The sequence below is a fragment of the Dipodomys merriami genome, unplaced genomic scaffold, assembly GCF_024711535.1.
Source record: "Dipodomys merriami isolate MVZ:Mamm:240054 unplaced genomic scaffold, mDipMer1.0.p SCAF_9, whole genome shotgun sequence".
In the NCBI taxonomy this organism is placed as follows: domain Eukaryota; kingdom Metazoa; phylum Chordata; class Mammalia; order Rodentia; family Heteromyidae; genus Dipodomys; species Dipodomys merriami.
In genome coordinates, this window is record NW_027206512.1 from 45,644,934 (window position 1) to 45,666,623 (window position 21,690).

The window sequence follows — 21,690 nt, forward strand, 5'->3', positions numbered from 1 at the left end:
TGTAGTGGCTAACCCCTTGAAGACAATTGTAATGTGGCTTTATAGAAACTAGCATCTAAAACTGCATTCTGACCGATAAAATTAAGAGAGAATGCATAATACCTTGAAGGCAAAGGAGGCTTAAGTTGAGCTAATGGAAATTAATGAAAAGTAGCTTTGAAAGCAAAACCTGGAGTTTATAATAAATCATTCTTGTACACTTGAATAAATGGACTTGTGTCATCTTATTAACTGAATCTTACAGAATATTCCTTGTAAGTTTGAATTGCCTAAAAGCTTTTATAAAACAATGGTAGACTAGAGATAAAAGCTAGAATTAAAAAAAAACAGATAAATAATGTAGGTAGAAGAGTATTGATGTTAACATCTGAAAATCCCATCTCTGCTCACAGTTAGTTGTGAGTATTGATGTTAACATCTGAAAATCCCATCTCTGCTAACAGTTAGTTGTTTTGCCATGATGATACTGTGGACAGGTTGTTCTAATGCTTAAATAAAATATATGTAAAAGTATTTGATATATATATATATATATATATTCTGTATATATGCCATATATACAGAGAGAGTAGCTTGTTTCTCAAAAGACATAACTGAGAATATGAATAGGTAACGTCAGGCTGAACAAATTTATTTGTGTTTTATAAATCTGAGGAAAGGACTTGTGTAGGATATAAAGAACCATACAAATGAGCAATAGGAAGATAATCCTATAAACATTTGGGCTAAGGATACAACAGAAACTGTATGCAGGAAGTTGTAGAAATGACTTACAAGTCTTTGAGCCAGAAACGTTTAACGTCATTAATCATCAGGAAATTAAAAGTATAATATATTGTTTTGTGCTTGTTGGTATTACGATTACAACTTCAGCATTTAAAGGAGTAATTAGAATTCTCATCAGGTTTTAGTGGAGGATAAAATTGTACAGTTACTATATAGAAATATCTAGAAGTTATTTTATTCATCTATTTTCTCCTTAATTCAGCAGTGCCATTCCTAAGTGTTAGGTCCATGAACATATTTTAACCAGCTTATTTATTAGCAACTTTAACTTTTAAAAGCTAATGCTTGGAAATATTCCAAATGTCCATATGTAGATTGATATATTTATATAAAAGAATACATGTATATATATGAATCTTTTATTGAGATAAGGTCTAACTCTTTGGCTTAGGGAAGACTAAGCCTCACTATGTAGCTCAGGCTGGGCTTGCACTTTTGATCCTCTTGCTTCAACCTCTTGAATGTTGGATTACAGGTATTTACCACAACACCTTGCCCAAAACGAATGAGTTCCAATACATGCAGCATTGGTCACTCTTCTAAACTTGGATGAGCAAAGAAAGCATGTTACCAAATAGAGAACCATATGCAAAACCTTCCTATGGTCTTAGAGATCAAAATAGTTTTGCCCAGGCCATATAGAAAAGTTGACTTAGGATTTCCAGGGAAAAGATCCATAGGCTATTTTCTAGAAATGGTCTCTGTCTTGTTTTGAATGGTGATCACTTGGGTGGAAAGTCTACTGCTTTGAGATTGGAAGAGTAACGAGGCAATTAATTATTTTACATGCAAAATGAAAGTAGGACCTGGGTATTACTGGATGTTAATACTTACTTGAGTAGACATTGCCAATTCTACATGAACAGCCAACACCTCACTATGTTCTATGTAAGAAAGGACTAGAATACATCTGTTAATGTAAATGGTGGATGGCGGAAGAGCACTAGATAGCTTTTCAAAAGCTGCAGCCTATTCAGGTACCAGTGGCTCAAACCTGGAATCCCAGTTACTTGAGAGGCTGATATCAGCAGATTACAGTTTGAAGCCAACTGGGTCAAGAAAGTCCAGGAGACTTTCATCTCCCATTAACCATCAAAGCTGGAAGTGTAGGTGTGGCTCAAGTGGTTGAGTGCCAGCCTTGAGTAAAAAATGCTAAAGGACAATGCACCAGTTCTGAGTTTAAGCCCCAGATATTTTTAATCCCATCAGGGCACTGATATCTTCAATTGTGTCCCACAAAGGGCTGCTAGAACAGCTGGTGTCAGTGGTGATCACCCCAGCTTGCTTTCAGCTGGCTGTTGTCTGTGAAGCAGAGTTCTAGGCATTCTACTTGTATTATGTCATGTTACTATTAGGATCACCAAATGAAATCAGTACTGTTACTATTCCTTCTTTGCATGTGAAGAATCAGGCACAGAGATGGCACAAAACTTGTCCAGGATTGCATAAAAAGTAAGAGGGTGAATCAGAATTCATTCCCAGGTATCAGATTTGAAAGGTTCCAGTAAAAAAATTTACTAAGGAAACTTACTAAGCTTACATTACTTCAGCTGACAAAATATTTTTGAAAGCGGATGGGTCCTTTTCACTTAAATAGTACCAAATATCTTACAATGTCATTATGCATACAACTCAGGTGTTTATAGTATTTTCCCTGAAGCTCATGTAAACTTAATATCTGCCACAAGGGAACATTTGTGGAACAGTGACAACTCTTACATATGGGTTGGGTTGTCACTGTGAGATAAAGAATTTCATATTCCTTAACAATGTATTTTGTTTTAAGAATTTATATATTTTTGAAAGAATCACCCTGCTTGAAGATATTTATATAGTACTGCTAATGCAGTGCAAATTCAAGAGCCTTTCAAAAAGAGAGTATTCCTTCAGGACATAGAACATATTTTTTAGTGACCACAAATTATTCTATTTATAGCCTAATTATTAAGTACTTGAGAATTTCTATTGCATATCTGTCGGGATAAATTAATGCAGCTGATCCTCTGATTTTTCCCATGGTGGAAGTTAGATTAGAGATGTAGTTCCTTTAAACTCAGAATGTTATTATTTTCAGCACTTTTTTTGCTGGTTATATTTTCTTTTTCTTTTTCTTTTTATTGTGAAGATACCATATAGAGGGGTTACAATTACATGGGCAAGATAATGAGTACATTTCTTATCAAGCATTGTTGCCTCCTCCTTTGTTTCTCCCTCCCATCATCTCCCACCTCCCCACACCCCCCGCCTACCCCTCTCCCCCAAAGTTGTAAAGTTCATTTTTCGACATAATGACTTGTACATCTCATTGTACCAATGGGTTGCTGGTTATATTTTCATGCCACAGTTTTGTTCTTGTTAATGTTAATGGATAAGACAATACCAGTGTTAATGTTATAAGTAATTGAATAGTAATCAATAGTAAAATACCTCAACTTGTTTGAGCAAAGATTTAGCTGTTTTGGTAGTTTCCATTAATATATGTGTGATTGTATATATTTAAAAGATGACTTACTGAGAAGTAAGTGGAAATTACAAATTGAGAAGTATATTTAAAGCGACGTTGTGTTAATTAGAAATAATTTATGAATGTTCATTAACAACAAATTAGGATAATACACAGGGGAAGATATATTTTGTTTTGCACGTTTTCCCTGCATGGAAAACGTTAATTAAAATATTTTCAGGCTTGATTTACATGAAAGGTGAGAGGTTTCAGAGAATTTACACTGCTAATAGTGTGAAAAAAGCAAATGAGGTAAGGGGAGTTGTTAACAGTCCCATGCACTAATAAACAAACCCATTTTAGCCACAGGAGTAATTTTTCAAGTACATTCATTTAATTGGCTCAATTAAAAACTTTACTTTGAAATGCAGTGGCTAAAGCAACACATAGCACACTTCCTGTCTAATATATTGAACTTTTGGACAAATTTATCCAGAAATTACACAAAACCAAAGGAGAATATGATAGTATCACAACAGTAAATTTGTCTTGTCACATAGGTTTACTTTGAGAAAACTCCCCTTGAGTATCTTTGCAATTCATCCTATAGTATATTTGGTTTAAAGACTGAAACAAAGACATCTTTTTCACAATCCTTAGGTCTTCTCTCTGTTTAGGTCTTTGCTTTCCTTTGCATGCTGGTGGAGGCTTGAGACTTTGTTGTTACTTTCACCTCTTACTCTGTTACCCAAAGGTCTACACACTGTGGGCAATCCTGAGTTTATCAGGCTCCTGAATAAATAAAGGCACAGTGTTTCTCAAATACACAGGCATTGTTCTCCTGGTACTGTTGAAGTTGCTGCTTTTTACTCTCCCTGATGTCATTCATGGTTGCTGCTATGTCTGAGGGAACAGCTTAGCCTTAGCTAAGTTGATTCAGCCTCTGATAAAGGTGGACAGAAATCATTCATTCCTACTGGCCAGTTATCTACTTCTTAGTATCCTTTGGTAGTGTACTTAACTAAGAGACAGAGTTGACTATTCTATACAAGACAGTTCAGATTGTTAAAAATGGTCTTCCTTCAAATTAAGCAAGTTACCTGGCCACAACATTCAAATAGCTGCTGGTATTTAATGAAAATATAAAGACAATCACAGAATCTGTTGAATGACATATTAATTTTTTTTCCCTCGCAGAGCAGTAAACCTGACAAAATGTTTTCTCTCAGTTTGATGAAGTTTTATCTTGGTGTAAAAAAGAAAATGAAGCCACCTACAAGGTAATGTCTGGAGGAAAAGGAGAGGAGACAGAAGGGAGGGGAAGTGCATTGAAGGATTTAGGCCTTAGTAGCCTGAGCTTTACTTTTATCTCATGTCTCTCATGGGAAGGTCCTTAGGTTGCTTCATGGGTGACAGTGTCCTGTGGCAGACTGAGAAACTTGTGGGCATAGATAAGGATGGGTTACGTTTTCACTGAGAAGAAGACCATATCCTTGGTGAATGCTGCCCCCTGTGTAGAGTAGGAAATCTGAGAAGGCCCTGACATCCTAAACGGACATGGCCTCTTCTGTAAGATTGCGTCCATTACTGTCTGAGACCTAAAGGGAGTGCTCTAAGCAAGTCTGTGCCCAGTCAAATAAGTGCTGCCCCATGACTCCTGACCTTCAGAATGTGTTTGGGTCCTGGCTCTGTAATTTGCCCTTTACGTGCGCCAAATCTGTCACTAAGCCCACAGCATATGGATGGTGGGGTGGGATGTGCACCCACCATCTTGCATGTGGGGTACCTCACTTGGTTCACCCCAACATTTCTGTCCCTAAGCTTTTCTTAATCAAAAATCACTTGGATTAATGATCACACAGATACTTTTCCTAGTATATCACGAAGCATTTTAGTGAACTGTAGGTGCTTCCCTCTAGGAGTCCATTACTGAAAGGGTCCTTGATTTTGCCTCACCGCTTTATTTCCAAGCTCAGAGTATGTGTGTTTCGATTAGCCATTTTGTGGACATATGTCTACAAAATAATAAGTACCTTAGGCGGTGGTCTAAAGCGAATAAATTAAGACAACCGTTTCTGGAAATGGCAGTAAGAGGCGCTACCTCACTGTTTCCGAGGCTCCAGGGCCTGGTGCCTGTACAGGTTCAGTTCTGGTGAGACTACTCTCAGCTACATCGTACCGTGACACCTGGCGATGGTAGAAGCCTATGCAGGTGCTAGTGAGCCCATCTGTGGTCACTGTTTCATAACAGCCCTAGAAGAACTTCCAGAGGACTCTATAAGAACTACATTAATCTCTTCCAGGTGTCATTCCCCTCAACTAAGGACCTCTCACTATGCTGGTTCTTTATGTTGAAAGTGAATCATCCCAGAAGCCACATTTTGGGATATGAAATATTGTAGTCTTTATGATACAGTTAACAGGCTGCAGGCAGCCAGTTGTTACCAAGGCCTGCAGCCTCCAAATACACATAATACAGCTAGGAAATGGGCTAAAGAGGAAAGAAAGAATAAAAACAATACCAACAATTAATTCAGCTCATGGAGAGCTGAATTGGGATACCATGATGACTGGAGACAAGCCAGGGGACAGGACACAGGACACAATCATGGAGACACACATGGCATAGCTTCCCAGCGGCTCGGCTGGTCCAGGCCTAAATAGGTTGATACAGGGGGCAGATCCACAGGAAATTCCCAGTACCAGGCAGTGGACTGACAGATTCAGTAACCTATTAGCCAAGTGTCCAGCCCTGCCTCCAGCATTCCGGACACACCCATCACCTGGGAGGCGGGTGTTGGGCAGGGGGTTTCCTTCCCCAGGCATGAAGACAAGATGCCAGACCCTACAATCCATCATGTGGCCAATATGGTGCCTGCCAGACCTGACCTCTTCACTTCACTTAAAGGCTCATCACCTTACCCCTCAGAGATGTTCCCCACTTTCCCATTCCAAAGCTCTTGCCATCTGTCTCCTTTTTGCCTGCATAAATTTGTAGTCAAATCATAGGACATTTAGCATTTATTTTTAGATAGCTATACCTGTTGAATGGTCATGTTTTTGGAAATCGGTTCCTTTATACAATTTTGCCATTAAGCCCCATTTCCATGCCATTTAAAATTGTTTGCAGCCTTGTAAATATTATCTTTTTAAAATAGATTCTTTGTATCTCTTCCTATGTGATACAGTTGGGGATTGACTGCATATTCTGAAAAGCATCACTGGTAAGTTTGTTTTATATACAAAAGAATAACTTCATTGTTTAATGCATAGAACTGCTGACAGCAAATGCTCTAACTACAAGAATTTAAAAATAGTTTCCAAATACTCAGTCTGAGAAGAGGAAAAGAGATTTGTATCGGTTCAGGTCTGTTCCCATCCCATGTATCTTTTTATACATTGTCTTCTAAGAGAAACTGCATCTGATTTCTCCCATGGATACTATATGACTGTGGAATTCAGGTTTTAAAAGATAAGTAGGCAGTGTTACAAAAAGGATAAGAACTAGCTTAGTAACATTTAAAACCGAAAAACACAAATCCTCGGCTCAAGCTTGTTCATATGTCCTTTCCACTGAAGTCACCCACTTCCTGCCAGTCTTGCTTTGTATCCTCCCTAGCCTGCTGTGTCTTAGCAATCACTAAACCACATTGAGTCTCTTCAGTATCCTTTCATCTACCCATAGCCCATAGCCTGTGTCCTCAGGGCCATGTCTTTTTTTTTTTTTTGGTTATGGGGCCTGAACTCTGGACCCGGGCACTGTCCCTCAGCTCTTCAGCTCAAGGCTAGTGCTCTACCACTTGAGCTACAGCGCCACTTAGGGTTTTCTGGTCATTTATTGGAGATAAGAGTTTCACAGACTTTTCCTGCCCGGGCTGGCTTTGAACCGCAATCCTCAGATCTCAGCCTCCTGAATAGCTAGGATGACAGGTGTGAGCCACCGGCGCCTGGCTCCATGCCTTCTTTATTCTACCTAAAGGTTCCAGAAGTCTTTCATTCTCTGCATGCTTTCTGTTGTCTGGTACATTCTTTATTGAGCTGCTAGATACTCTTCTCTCCTGCTGTAAAACTTTCCTGTGCATCCTCTCCCAAGAGAATCCCCAGTATGGTGAATGTGTGACTCCCTCAGCTCTCATCTTCCTCAGGCTCTGTAATTTGGAATAAGCACATTGGGACTTCTTATCTGCATGTGCATTACACATGGGCCTGCATATTGTAGACCCCACGTCTACAATAGATGCTTCTCCTAATGACCCAGCAGTGCAGTTGCCCCTGAACTCCTCTCATTGGTTAGCTTTTGCCTTTAGTCATTATTTATTGCTTCTTTGTATGTGCAGAAGTTAACATACATTTGTGAAGACAAAAGATAATTTTATATTTTGGGTATGGTAATAAGAAGAAATCATAACTGTGAGTGATCCTGATAGGACTGACGATGGAAGCAAATCATTTTTAGAAATTTTACCTTTACCTTTTGTTTCAAATAACTTACCTTTAGTAATTCAGAAGTATACTATTATAGTTCAGAAGTATAAGATTATCATTGCATTGAAAGGTCTATGCTGCCATTCTAATGCAGTCACATTTGTTTCTTATAGAAAATGATCTTGAGGCTGGGAAGGTGGCTCAGTGGTAGAGCGCTTGCCTTGCATGTACCAGGCCCTGGGTTCAATTCCTCAGCATCACATAAGCAGAAAAATCTGGAAGTGGGGCTGTAGCTCAAGTGGTAGAGCGCTAGCCTTGAGCTGAAGAGCTGAGGGATAGCACTCAGGCCCAGAGTTCAGGCTCCACGACTGACCAAAAAAAGAAAGAAAAAAAAAAAGATAATAATTGTAATTTGACCTCCTCTTATGTCACACCTGCTATTTCTAGTTTTTGCTTTTTTTTTTTTTTTTTTTTTTTTTTTGCTGTTCCAGTGTGCTTGCATGCTCAGCTCCTCCAAAGACTATGAAAAGCTCATGGGCATGGGCTCCTTTTATTTAGGTTTTGAACAAAGAGTTACTGAAACAATGTTATTGGATATGTAGTGTTTTTTTTCTGTGGGTTTTGTGTGTGCGTGTGAATCTGTGGGGATTGGTGTTTTTAATTATAATGATGGAGACTGTATATAAGCTTTCTTTAAAATTTGCAGTTATGACCAGGTGCTGGTGGCTTACACCTGTAATCCTAACTACTCAGGAGGCTGAGATCTGAGAATTGTGGTTTGAAGCCAGCCTGGGAAGGAAAGTCCGTGATACTCTGTGTTCAAATAATGACCAAAAGCCAGAATTAAAGCTGTGAGGCAATTGATAGAGTGCCAAATCTAGTGAGTGAAAAATCCAAGGGACAGGAACCTGACCCTGAGTTTAAGCCCAGGACCAGAACACACACACACACACACACACACACACACACACACACACACACACACACACACACACACACACACACACACACACACACACACACACACACACACACACACACACACACACACACACACACACACACACACACACACACACACACACACACACACACACACACACACACACAATTTCCTTATGAAAATGTTCAAATGCAATAGAATCAGATTTTCTGGATAAAAAGATGTTTTCCTGTCATGTGCCTGAAAAAGCAAAATGGCATTGACCTTTCTGCTTTTCCAAAGTAGTTCTAATCATGCAGCAGATGCTAAAGCCTTTTGCTGTAGTTTGTTTAAATTAGCATATTTGCACTGTTATTTGATGTTTGCCAGTAGAAATCTGCAATCACTTTTACTAAAATATTCTACTTTTGATTGCATGGAACCTTAAAGCAGGAGAAATTTTGATGGATTTCTGACACAGTGAAGAAAAGCCAGTTGTCTTTGTAGACTATTCATTGTATAAATCTTCTTTTGTAGGCATCTGTGTTGCGATAGTTCACAAACCCAGATGGAATGGATGGCCAGTATCTTTCTTGCTCAGGTATGATATCTATTCCAACTGTCCAATAAAATATAATGACTTCCTTCATAGTCAACGTTAATGTGGTGATGACTGTCAAGGAATTTTTAATATGAGTTTTAGGTAATACACAGTTGACATACACTTTCATTCTCATGTTCATTTTGGTTTCAATTGGGAAATTCCAAATTTATCCATTTTATTTTCCTTTAAAAGAGTTTATTTTTCTCTTTTGAGGCTTTGATTTTTTTTTCTGACCCGTCATTCTTTGGTATAGAGAGGAGCTGCTTAATGATGGGAGTATGAAGAGGTATTTAGTTCACCTGTCATACTTTAAAACTATCATATCCACATAGATCTTCACTTTGAAAATGTGTCCCATTTCCTTTATTCTCTCACTTTTCCAATCCTTGCCTTTCTAGAAAGAAGGACATAATCATACATTTCTTTAAACTTATGAGTGAAGGATCCTTTGTAAACACCAACTCAGGGATTCCTGGTAGCACTGTTGTTTTCCTAGTACTGTACACTTAGTGGTTGAAACTCAAGGTTTTCTGATGTCAGAACTTAAACTCAGCTTCCCACTTAGTCTCCTCCATGAAGGAGAATTCACTGTTTCTGAGAAGGTTAAATAGTCCCATTAATTGAATTGGTTTCTTTCCCAACCTTGTCTGGCTGAATTCCCAACAATGTTTCTCACAGAGCATTGAAATTTATTGGTAACGATTAATTTGCCACTCTTCATTACTGAGTAGCTACTTTCTCACTTCTTTTACAAGGAAGAAGTTAACTCACCCCCAAATGTAGTTCTTATTTGTTCTGAAAACAGTTTTCTCTGTTCATCTAATTTGTTAGCCTTTCTAGTGATTAATAAACATGCATTGTCTCTTCCTGCCCCTACTATTACTACTTGGGACTATTATTGCTGGAAAAGACTACCTTCTCACTGTTTACGGACTTTTTATTATGAAAACTCACACTTTTATAATTTTGTTTAAATTATGCAAACTAAAACCCTCTGGATTTGATTTGTTTTACTAAAGTACTATTAGTGTTTCAGTCTAAAGGTGTTACAGTGTCTATGGCACATTTAAACTCATTGTTTTTTTTAATAATTGAAGTTTATAAGCTGTAGCTGAAACTCAAGGGATAGACAGGAAGCAGAAAATAGTCTCATAAGTAAGTTATTTCTTCCTACCTCACATATCATTTGTCCTGGTCCCTGTTCATTTCATTTCTGGAGATCATTAATATTTCATTTAACACAGAGGCTTCCTTGGCCTTTGTACGTATACCACAAACAATAAGGAAACAGCAAAGTAGCAACTATTAATATATGTTAATGAGCACACACATTGATTAATAGTAAATGCCCCTTACAGTAACTTCCTTCTGGTGCTCAGAAAATTTTTGTAGTAGCTAACATCTGCCTCCTCATCTTTGTTTCAAGGTTTCTCTAATTTTCAAGTTAGATATTTTATTTTTAGGAAACTTTCCCTTCAGACTTTTGCTTTCCCTTCAGACCTGTACTTTTCCATTGTAGTAGCTATTAAAAAACATATGTGTTTGTTAAGTACTGGTAATTTAATATCTTTTTTCTAAATATAAGATTAGTGAGAATTTCTGAAAAGAAAGATTTTTTATTCTAGCATAGCTCATCTCTGTGTATCTTCTCTACCTATGGGGCCTACTGCCTTCTACAGTATTTGTACTTATCATTTCTAAGCCAGGCAAAAGGAAAGAAAAAAATACTATATTTCAAATGGACATCCATGTGAAAATGTGGAACAGTCAATGTAATTAACTGGGAAAGAAGAAAGTATGAGTGAGGTAAGGAAGAACCAGAAATGTTCTCAAGGACTGGCTTTCTGACTAGGTCATATGTGAGTTGAGGGAATGAAGCTTACAGGTATTTAGGAGGTATGTTTCTAGGAATAGGGCCAGCAGACTCAATTCCTACAGTATCATTATGATCTTGGTTTTATTTCATAAAGATTGGTTGGTCTAAGGAAGGCTTGAGACAGAGTCTGTAATTCATAAGTGTGGTTATTTTGTTGGGTCTACCCTATAGGGGTTGGATGAGAGAAGGAAGAGCAGCTGTTGAAAAGATATTAGCTCAGACAAGAGTAGTGATGGTGGATATGATAGGAGAGTCAGATTCATGAGTGTTACTAGAGACAATAAAGGTTTTGGATAGTCTGGCTATCGAAGTTTGAGAAAAGGAGCAGACACCAAGGGAGAATCTTAGTTTTTAGGCCCTGGATAGTTGACAAATATACATGGGACTGCCAGACATATAAAAGGAAATTGAAAGTTCTGTTTAGGCTACATGAATTTGAGGCATCTATTGGATACATAAAGGGATAGGCTGGGTATCATGTTGAACCATGATTTCAGTTTGAAATGTTTATTTGGGGAAAGAAAGCATTTGCATTGTGTCAAAAGCTGTAGGACTGCACCAAAATAAGACACAGTGGAGAAGGAAGATGAGGAGAGAAAGCTTGAATAAGCTCTGGGACACTGCAAACATTAAAGATCATGCAGAATAGAAAAATAAATAAAGAAGAAAGGAATCAGAAGGAAAACTGGGTCAGTAATATTCTGTCAAGTAATTTGCTATGGAGATAGCAAAGTTGTGACTATAAGCAAGCAGTCAGAGTAGTTATGGGATGTGGGTCAGAGTGTTTATAATTAAGAAGGAAGAGTATATTTTTAATATGCGATGGAGAAAATCTGATAGTTGGGAGTGATTTTGTGATAGAGAGGAAGAGAGATTACTGAAATCAAGGTCCTCGGCAGACTTGAAGTAGCAATGTGATCAAGTACACAATTGTACATCATTGCTGAAAATTATTATATAACTAAGAGTGAGCACATTTCTCCTCAAATTATTGACTACATGTTCTAGCATACTGAGCAATTATAGACATGACTACAGAAAGGTTACTTTGCAATCAGAGCAGACTTTGATTGCAAAGAGGAGTAATGTGGTTATAGTTAAAAGCAAATTGGTAGGTTTCATCACAGGGAAATTATACTCTCAGTGATTAGTAATAATTTTTTGAATTAAATCAGTTAGATGACCACTTATGAGACAGGAAAGGTTATTAGAAGTGTCATAGCACAGGAAAAAATGAGAAATACTCCAGACTGTGAGGAAGACAGTAGTCCTACGGTAAAACTTAAAGTTAGTGCTGACAATTCAATTAAATTTTACTACTAAATTCAAGATGAAAGGAATTTACATCTGTTTTCACTAATAATTTGCAGATAGCCATGGAGTAAATACAATTTTATTTTCTTAAGTTCAGGACTTTGCAAAGGAAAGTAAGATAGAGGGACAAGAAACACAAGACTTAAAGATAATTTACAAAGAAATGAGTTTAATAATCCACTATGAAATCTCAGCCAGCCTGTGAAGGAAATGGGGGGAAAGCATGCAATAGTAGTGGTAAATGGATTAGAAATCTCAAGTAATCAGAGTATTTACATTCCCACCCTCATTTATAAATGCCTGGGGGTTTTTTTGTTTGTTTTTGTAAGATTGTAATGAAAATTTAAAGTAAATAACCTTGTACAAAGAGCATATATTGTAGGAAGAGTGGTGCTGTGGCTCAAGTGGTAGAACGCTCGACTTGAGCTGAAGAGCTGAGGGACAGCGCCAGGCCCAGAGTCCAAGCCCCGTGACTGACAAAAAAAGAAAAAGAAAATACATTGTGAAATAACCTCCTACCTCCAAATGAATGAAACTAAATCAAAGTCAGTGGGATAAGGAAGTCAAGGGAGGAAGTAAGAGGAGGCAGAAATGGAGGTGCTGAGTATGATCATGGGTGATAACAATGAAAGTATGATCTCAGCAATTTGGTCTCTGTTACATAACTTTTGAAATCATTAACTAGTTACAGCAGAACATATCACTAAGACCTAGAGGTTTTGGGTTTCTCCAAAATATCATGTAAGAATATACATCAACAATTTGAAGGTATAAATATAACTCACACAGTTACATATTTTGTTCTCAGCCAGTTTTCTCTCAGCTGCCCACATTATGAGCATCCTAATTACATCAGAGTTCTTCTTTTTTAAATGTTTATCACCAAGATATAAAAATGACATGGAACTAATAACTTTCTCCATGATTGAAATAGTACTATTAAAAATTTAATCAAAGTAGGTGCTTTACTAGAATTTAAGTAAATACATTATATATTGTAAGATCCTTGAGGATTAAGTGATATAATATATGCATATCAATAAGTACAATTCCTGGCTATATTCAGTAACCACATCCTGAAGATAAAAATATAGCTTAAAACTAGAGGAAAATAACTAGAAGGCTTTTAACTGTATAGTTTACTAAATGGATTTTACTTTACCAAAGCATTTATAAACATCTCATTTTGTACTTGGTATTCTGCACTTCTCATAGATTGTTGTCTAAAATCAATTTGCTTTTCCCAACTTTTAAAAAGTTAATCTACCCCAGGGAGTAGACGAATTCTTTTAAGATTTATCTTTTATGTGTATATCTCAAGAATTAATCACCAAAGAGCTTATATTTTCACCTGTGGATGTTTATACCCCATTGAACAATTAACTTTTCTTCAGTCATCTCTATAATTGTTTATTGGACACATATATAGTCAATAATTTGAGAACAAATGTGCCTCACTCCCTGTTATACAATGATTTTCAGTACAAATGTTTGTGTAAAAAACTAACATTTTGTTGGAATTCAATTAGATGAAATAGTAATGTTTTTCAAAAGGTCATCAGAAAAGACTATTTTTTTCAGGTAGCTATGCCTTAAGTTGATTTGGGGTATATAAGATCTAATTATGTTTACATTAAAATCCTACATGGGTTTTGGGAGGAAAATAAATGTAGAGTTACTTTGATTACAGGACCTAGAAACACAGACAAGTATCTCATTTTTCTCTTACAAAGAGATTTGTCAGTTTCCCTCCAAAATTTTCCTCTATTTGGTTTAATAAGTAGTACAGAACACATGTGTTTGAAACCTAGAAATTGAACTGAGACTTCAAAGCTCAGCTCACTTAAGAGTTTCACATCCTTGATCCAAAGTCAATATCATAACCACAAATGGCTTTTTCATGGAAAGTAGATCTTTTGATGTCGGTACATAAAGAAGGAACCAAGCAACTAACATGGTGTGTAGCACATAACAAAATCACATACCAACCAACCAAAATTGTGTTTCCACAGCATGAAAATGATATATGCCCACCAGCTGGAAAAGAACGAAAACGTTCAATAACCAAAAATCCCAAAATTGGGGGTTTACCTCTCATTCCCATCCAACCTGTGAAAAATGCAACCCAAGCCCGGAGGAGTATCGAGGTAGGTTAGAAGTTTGTCTCATATTAACTTACATTACCTATTGTCCTATTTCTTTTTTTTTTTTGATTGTCCTCTTTCTTCATACGGTCTAATGAATTAATCAAGTCATTGGCTCCAGAACCACAGTAACAATTACTATGAAAAGCATAATGATAACTTTATACATCACAAAAATACTGTGAATCAGCATGTCACTGATTTTTAAATCCTTGACTACTAATTACAGTGTTATTATATGCACAGTACTATTATTTTTTTCCTCTAATGTAGCCAAGCAAACTTAAATATGTGTAGAGAAATTCAGAGGTAAAAATCTCAATCTCAAATTGGTTGGTCCTACAAATTAACCTGAAAACACTCAGAATAAATCCATGGCAGAGTATCTGGAGTCATGGCAACTAGATTTTCTAGTTCTTAACAACCCTTTTCAAAATGACCGCTGAACAGAAACAAAAAAGATTTGGCATTTTGCATGAAGGCTGCTATTCATTTTATTTGTTGCCTGGTAAGGCAGAAGAACATTAATAGTGTCCATACTGACAAGCAATGTGATCTCTTAGGAAAAGATATTGCCTATCCTTTTTTACTTTAAAACTTGTTAGCTACTCAGGAAATGCATTCATGAGAACATAAAAGTTATCTGGAGATATGTGAGGATTAGGAAGAATTGTTTTTGAAGTAGTTAGTATCATGGTATATTTGTTGGCCTGGCTTTCTTGAGGTTCTTTTGGAAGTTATGTGAGAGTACTTCATCTAAAAGGGGAGGGAAGGCTGCTTGCAGAAAGTGACTTCTAAAATTAATTAGAAACATTAGTAGTGAGCCAGCTGAATTAATCAGGGAAACTATATTGATTGTAAAGAAGATCACACATGAATGGACAATAAAAGATGTTTAGAAGGTACAGCCTAGTTACTACTTGTGGCGCCTTCAACTTCCTATAAAATCATGAGTGTCTTTAGCTGCTTTGTCTGTAAACATATGGAGCTGTTAAAAGCCCCTATCTTAAAGGATCATTGTGATGATTAAATATTCATGAAAAAGTTTTAATGTCTGGCATATATCTAGCATTTATTGAGCAAAAGAATATAGAACTTGGAAGGCTTAATGGGATAATTCACTAGTTTTCAGAATTGCCATGTATAGATAGACATGGTGGTATGTGCCTGTATGTAGTTCCAGCATTAGGAGAATGAGTCAAAATGAAGACTTGAGTCCCAGGGAGCCTAGTAGTTAGAGACCAGGCAAGGTACCTAGCAAGAAAGAAGACCCTGTTTCAAAAAGAAAGGAAGGGAGAAAAAAATGACTTTTAAAAACCAAATCTATAAACCAACAATAATGAACAAAGAACATTGATGCAGGTGAAACAAGGCAATAATCTAGATTCCTTTTCAATGTACTTATTTTGTTGTTATCATAAAGGTGATGTAGAGGGGTTACAGTGACTGATCAACTAGTGAGTCCATTTCATTTTGGATAATGTCATCCCTTCCCTCACTCTCTCCATTTTTTTCCCCCACCTGTCTAATCTGGATTCTTGCCTAGCTTCTCTTTCCCTTTATCCTCCTGGAGAATTCCTTGTTCTAGAAGAAGCATATCACATTGGGTTCAGATCAATCTGGGGTCCTGTTCTAAACTCTGGCTAACATGGCTTCAAGCACCTTTGAGTTAAACATAAGCAATAGAAGCTACAAAATATTATATAAAGCTTTCAGATCATTATAATGATTACCTTTAGAGATAGGATTTTATAGTTTATAACATGGAAATTAAAAACAAATGCAGTGGAAACACATCATTTAAAAGGGTTTCTGCTGTAATTTGCACATAACTGCTGAGTCGCATTTCTGGATTCTGTGGGAAGTATATGAGGACCGAGACTAAAGCCATAGGAGGGATTTGCTCTGAGGATCCCTTCCCCTCCTGGTGTTCTGGCTTTGACAGTAGTAGCTATTCTGTGCAGCTGGAAGAGCTAGGCTCCATTGCTCTCTATTCAGTGTGTGACACTGACTGACACTGCCTGGAGCAAGCCACTGCAAGCTCACCTCACTTTCACACGTTACCTGTCTCTCTTTTTAAATTATTAATACCTCATCTTTGAAGGACAGTACAGCAGCTAAACTATGCTCTTCTTTCCTCGAGACCCTCCCGCTTGGTTTTGTTTCCACACAACCTGCAATACTCACCAGGTAACTCATGCAAAACATTCTTGGTTTCCTGCTTTCTTCCACTGTAGCATCCTCTGACTTTTAACAGAGCCCTTCCACTGCACATCCCCACCTGTATGAGGAAATCAGTCATTTAGGCTATATTATACTTTATAGTATACTTAAAACTTCAACATCATGTCGTTAATACTTAGTCCTTAACTTCAGCACCTAAGTTTCAAAACCTATCTACTGATGGAGGAAAGAAAACTGCCACTGAGATAAAGAAAAAAAAAACATATCTTCCATGTGATTAAGTTATGTTCCTCTTTAAGAATCTGTACATTAGAGAGTCCCTGAATGCTGGTTTGAAAAGTCCACCTTTTTTACCCCCTTGTTGTAGGGATCCTGTTGCAATGTGCTTGTACACTTATTGGACCTTAACATTCACTGCATGAAAATTCATTCTAATCTACTGATAGTGTAGCATTTGTTTATACACATATACCCATAAATTACAGTGTTTTGAAAGATATACCCATGGAATCCTTACAGCCATTATGTGGGTGAAAAGAGTTCACTAGTCAAATAAGTTGGGTGGAGAATAAAGTAGCAAGCAGAAGTTGAATGGTTTTCTCTGCCTTTCTACCTCTCATTTTCTTTAATATGATATGTATCATGAATTCAAAAAGGGAGCTCTAGTACATGTTTCTGACTGTCATGGTTGAGACAACCACCTAATAATACCTGTAGTTAAAACCCGAGGAACTAAGGGTACATGCTTTGGTATCCAAAAGTTAGTTGGAAGGGAAAAGTTTGAAATGAGAGTCAGTTAGAATAACTATCCTTGAAGACCATCTTTGAAGTAGTAGGTTAAACGCATGTTTAAATAAATTTCAGTAGTCTCTTTGATTTTGTTAGCGCTAAGACCAGTTTGTATAAATTCAGACATGTCACTTATATCAAAGTAAAATACAAACCTACATCATGGAAAGAAGGACTTGTATAAAAAGAAGCATTGACAGTTATGTGGCATATATTTTCTAAGTATCAGCTGTGCCAAATCTTGCTTTCATGTGAGACTCTTTAATGTTACGTTCAGAGTGCAAGAGCAGAACTTGAAAGGCTGCGGCTCAGTGAAATGCATGATCGAGAGTCCATGGACCCCAGCCTGAAGGACAGAGCTTCCATGGTGGCCCAGTGCCTGGAACACAAGGATGATAAACTTCGAAATCGCACCAGAAAACATCGGAGTTTCAACTGCCTGGAGGACACAGAGACTGAACTCCCACATGGAGTACAAAAAAGCAACCGAGGAATGAAGACATTGAGGAAGACTGAAGACAGGAATAACAAAGCTACTTTGGACCCTGATCATAAGTTACCGTCAAAGGTAATTGAAGAACTTAGCGTGGTTCTACAACGGTCAAGAACCCTCCCAAAAGAGTTGCAGGGTGAACAGATTTTGCAGAAAGAAATAAAATGAATGACATCACAAATTATTTTTTTAATATTGTATTACAGCATTTGTGTGTAAGCCAGACACCAACCTGTAAGAAAAATTACAGAGTCTATCTGTAGGCAAATTTTATCTGTGCTTTAAGAAATTTGCCTATCTGTACTTACGCATTTAAAGAACATGTTAAAATATGTATATATGTGATGAATTATAAGATTAACTTTATTTTGGTCTGAAGAATGCTTGTAAAGTTCAAGTGTATTAACTCTGTGTAAGAAGGCTTTGGGTCACTTTAAGTGGCTAACCCTTTTAAAGTACTTATCTATTACGTGGAATAAGTTATGAATAGTAATCTCGAACTGTACTGTACTGTATAAAATGCTGTGTTTAAAGGAAGCCTATGAAACTCTCTGTAACAAAGTTTTCACCTTGAGAAGCCGTGTATATGAATTTACCACGTGTTAGGTTTACATTGGGCCCACCTTAGGGAAATGAGTTGAAAAGAGAGGATTTTTTTTTCCCCTAGTGACTGTCTAGCAAACAACTGGTGTTTAAACAAGAACAAAAAATAAATGGGCAAGAAGTTAACAAATGCCCTGCCTTCGCAGGAGGTGAATTAAGATTCCTTCTAGTTCACTAAGGGCTGAAACTATTAAGAAAAAACTGCTTGCTAACGAAACAGCCTTGTGACAGTGTTTGCCCTGGGGAATGCTCAGCCATTCCATAGGAATAATGGCACTGCTGTATTTCCTGTGGTTTCTGGGCGGCATTCCTGGTGCACTGTCCATAGGAGGCTGCCAAGGGGAGCAGAGGCTACGTGGAGAGGTTGTGGATCTGGCCTGGCGCACATGTCACTTGCACTGTTGCTATATGCAATTTTTTTAAGTCCTTAACCATATTTTTGGTACGAACAAAATTCATCCTCATAGGGTGCTTTTCTGTTATTTTTCTGTTTGATTGTTCTGTCTGATACTTTTTATGTGTGGTTGTAATGTCTTTCTACATTGTCAGAATTATCTGGAAGAGCACAACCTAGGGCCATTTTCCATCTAGTCTTTTTTTTTTAAATAAATTGGTATTTGGGGTTTTGTTTTTAGCCCTCTACCTATGAAAATAAAAAAGCCTTCTATTTTTATTTTCATGTAAAAATCAACTACACAACTGGAGATTTTCCTATGGCTGACCTTAATCATATAGCTTATGTGGTTGGTGGTGCTTTTCACCTTTCACAATTGTATTTGGTTTAGTGGGTTTGCTTATTAAAAATTATATAACTTGGCCCAATATGGTGATGTCTTCCTGTAATCCCAGCTACTTGAAAGGTTTTTAGGCTGAGAAAGAAACTTAGCAAGAATCTCATCACCCAAAGCAAGTTGTCTGTGATTATACTTCTGTTGTGGGGAAGTAGTGGTAATAGCATTACAGAGTCTGAAGCAAGCTCTGGCCGAAAATGTGGGACCCATTTGGACAAAACAAAACCTTCAAAGTGAGAAGGATTGGGGAGGTGGTGTAGCTCAGGTGGAAGAGCACTTGCCTAATATTTTCAAGACTCAGAGTTCAAACCCCAGTACCTCCAATATGTGCATATATATGTTACCAAGCACTATTCTGAGAATTCTTTGTGTCTGCTTTTAGATGTTTCTCTTTCCAGACTTTGTCTCAGGCCCATACTTCAGTCACTCCAATCATAGAACAGTAATGTGCTGTTGAAAGCCCTGACTGTCTTTGTTGTAAAATACTGGACCATATATCTTAGTTAGGGATAGAATAGTTTCTCAGGAGTAGGTGGTATTTATTCTTTAAATCCAAACAAATTGGAATTGAAACTGTAAGTGAAACTGCAGGACAGTTTATGAATAGGTGGCAGTAGGAGAGTATAACTTTCCTTTAAAGAAAGAAACGATGTTATTTAGGAAGAAAAACTAATTTTAAATAAACTATTCTTTCTAATAAATAATGATAATTTATATTTTTATGAAACGGGGACTATGGAATTGTATGTGTTTGATGATTTTGGACAATAAGAGTGTGTGGAGTTTTACCTGGTTTATCTGAAGTTTTCTTGAAACTTGAGCTTAAAATCCACTAGCTTCTGTTTTTCTTCCTTTCTTGAACAATTATCTCCATATTTTCAAATGTAAGATAAGGGCTAATGATGGCATCTCACACATTTTGAGTAAAAATTAAAATTGTTTTACAAGTCCATTTCAGTGTGACTGTTGTCTTTCTTCATTACATCCGGATGTTGAAGCTTATTACTGTGAAATATGTCAAATAAAACTTCCAGTCCTTTTCCTTTTTGAGAAAATGAATCTTACATGTACTTAAAAACCTAAAACACTGGTAAGAATATTTTTATGTTGAAATAGGATTGTATGCAGAAATAAATAAACAGAATCACAACTGGATCTCTGTATCTCTAAATTTAATTATTAGCCGTGATTAAAATTTGATTTCTAAACAACTAATACTGCATTAAAATATCACTGAGAACTTAAACCCAAGCAAAAGTAATTGAAGCAAAAAAGTGAACTGAACATAACAGTTAGCTACTGATTTTGCATTGTTCATGTGACAAATTTTTAATTCTGAAATGAACTTGTTCCAGGAGGAAATGCATCAAATTTATTTGGACTACTTTTAACATTCATGTATGTGTATTTTTCAGTTCTGATCATCTCCACCCGAAAAGGATGTTTTAAACTGGATCATCTTATCAAATTTGCCCTAGAACTTACATATTTTCACTCAGACACCTCTTACCCTATCAAAGCCAGACTTAGGATGAAGGTGTGACTATTTATGTCACATGTACAATTCTCACAGTTAACTTTGGAAACACAGGGAAGAAATGAATCTTAGTGATGTACCAAAGTTCATCCTTTGTTTTCAAAGTCATGAGGTTATCATTTTAGTAATTTTTTGTTTTGCTTAACTTGTTATAAGCTGTATTGCATGTCGTTATGTCCTCTACCATGAGTAATATATGCTGCATGTAGTTTTCCATAGCCCAGCTTCTGTAGATGTAAGTTTATGGATTATTTTATATAAATGTTGAGTCCAAATATCCTTTAAGTGGGAGTAATAACTACTTTGTAGACAATTAAATTAGACACACAGCTAAGAGTGTATATCACCTAGATACATCAATAGGGATATAGTGCGTGCTCACGAAATGTTAGCTTTTCATGTATTACTTTTTCTAGTTCTTATGCAACCTAAGAAGATACTTATTACTATTTTCAAACTGCTTCTGGAAGTTTTCTCACTCTTTAAAAATATGAATGCACTAGTGAAACAGATGGTCAAAGGTTATCTGTTCAATCATCGTCTCTAACAATTCATACATTGAAAGTAGCCTTTGGTATCTCAAAATGCAACTGTATTTGGCAGTAAGTCATTTAAAGAGATGATGGAGTTAAAATGAGCTTATTACACTTGATCCTGGTTATTCTGACTGGTGTCACAAGAAAAAGACATTGAGACATGAAGAGACACCCAACAATTCATGCCCAACAGAAGAAAGTTCGTGGAAGGAACACAGAGAAAAGGTGGCCATCCACCAGCCA

General features: G+C 36.8%; 1 protein-coding gene across 4 annotated transcripts in view; it reads left to right on the forward strand.

The window, feature by feature from the left end:
• The window catches only part of Arap2 (ArfGAP with RhoGAP domain, ankyrin repeat and PH domain 2), a 149,605-nt gene extending 129,132 nt beyond the window's left edge, over positions 1 to 20,473 (forward strand). For all 4 annotated transcript variants that reach the window (XM_070012975.1, XM_070012978.1, XM_070012977.1 and 1 more), the window contains 5 exons: positions 4,427 to 4,509; positions 6,418 to 6,453; positions 9,114 to 9,177; positions 14,383 to 14,517; positions 17,765 to 20,473. In XM_070012975.1, coding sequence (XP_069869076.1) covers positions 4,427 to 4,509; positions 6,418 to 6,453; positions 9,114 to 9,177; positions 14,383 to 14,517; positions 17,765 to 18,148 — 702 coding nt within the window. In that variant the 3' untranslated portion in view covers positions 18,149 to 20,473. The remainder of the gene's footprint in view (positions 1 to 4,426; positions 4,510 to 6,417; positions 6,454 to 9,113; positions 9,178 to 14,382; positions 14,518 to 17,764) is intronic.
• The last annotated feature ends 1,217 nt before the right edge of the window (positions 20,474 to 21,690 follow it).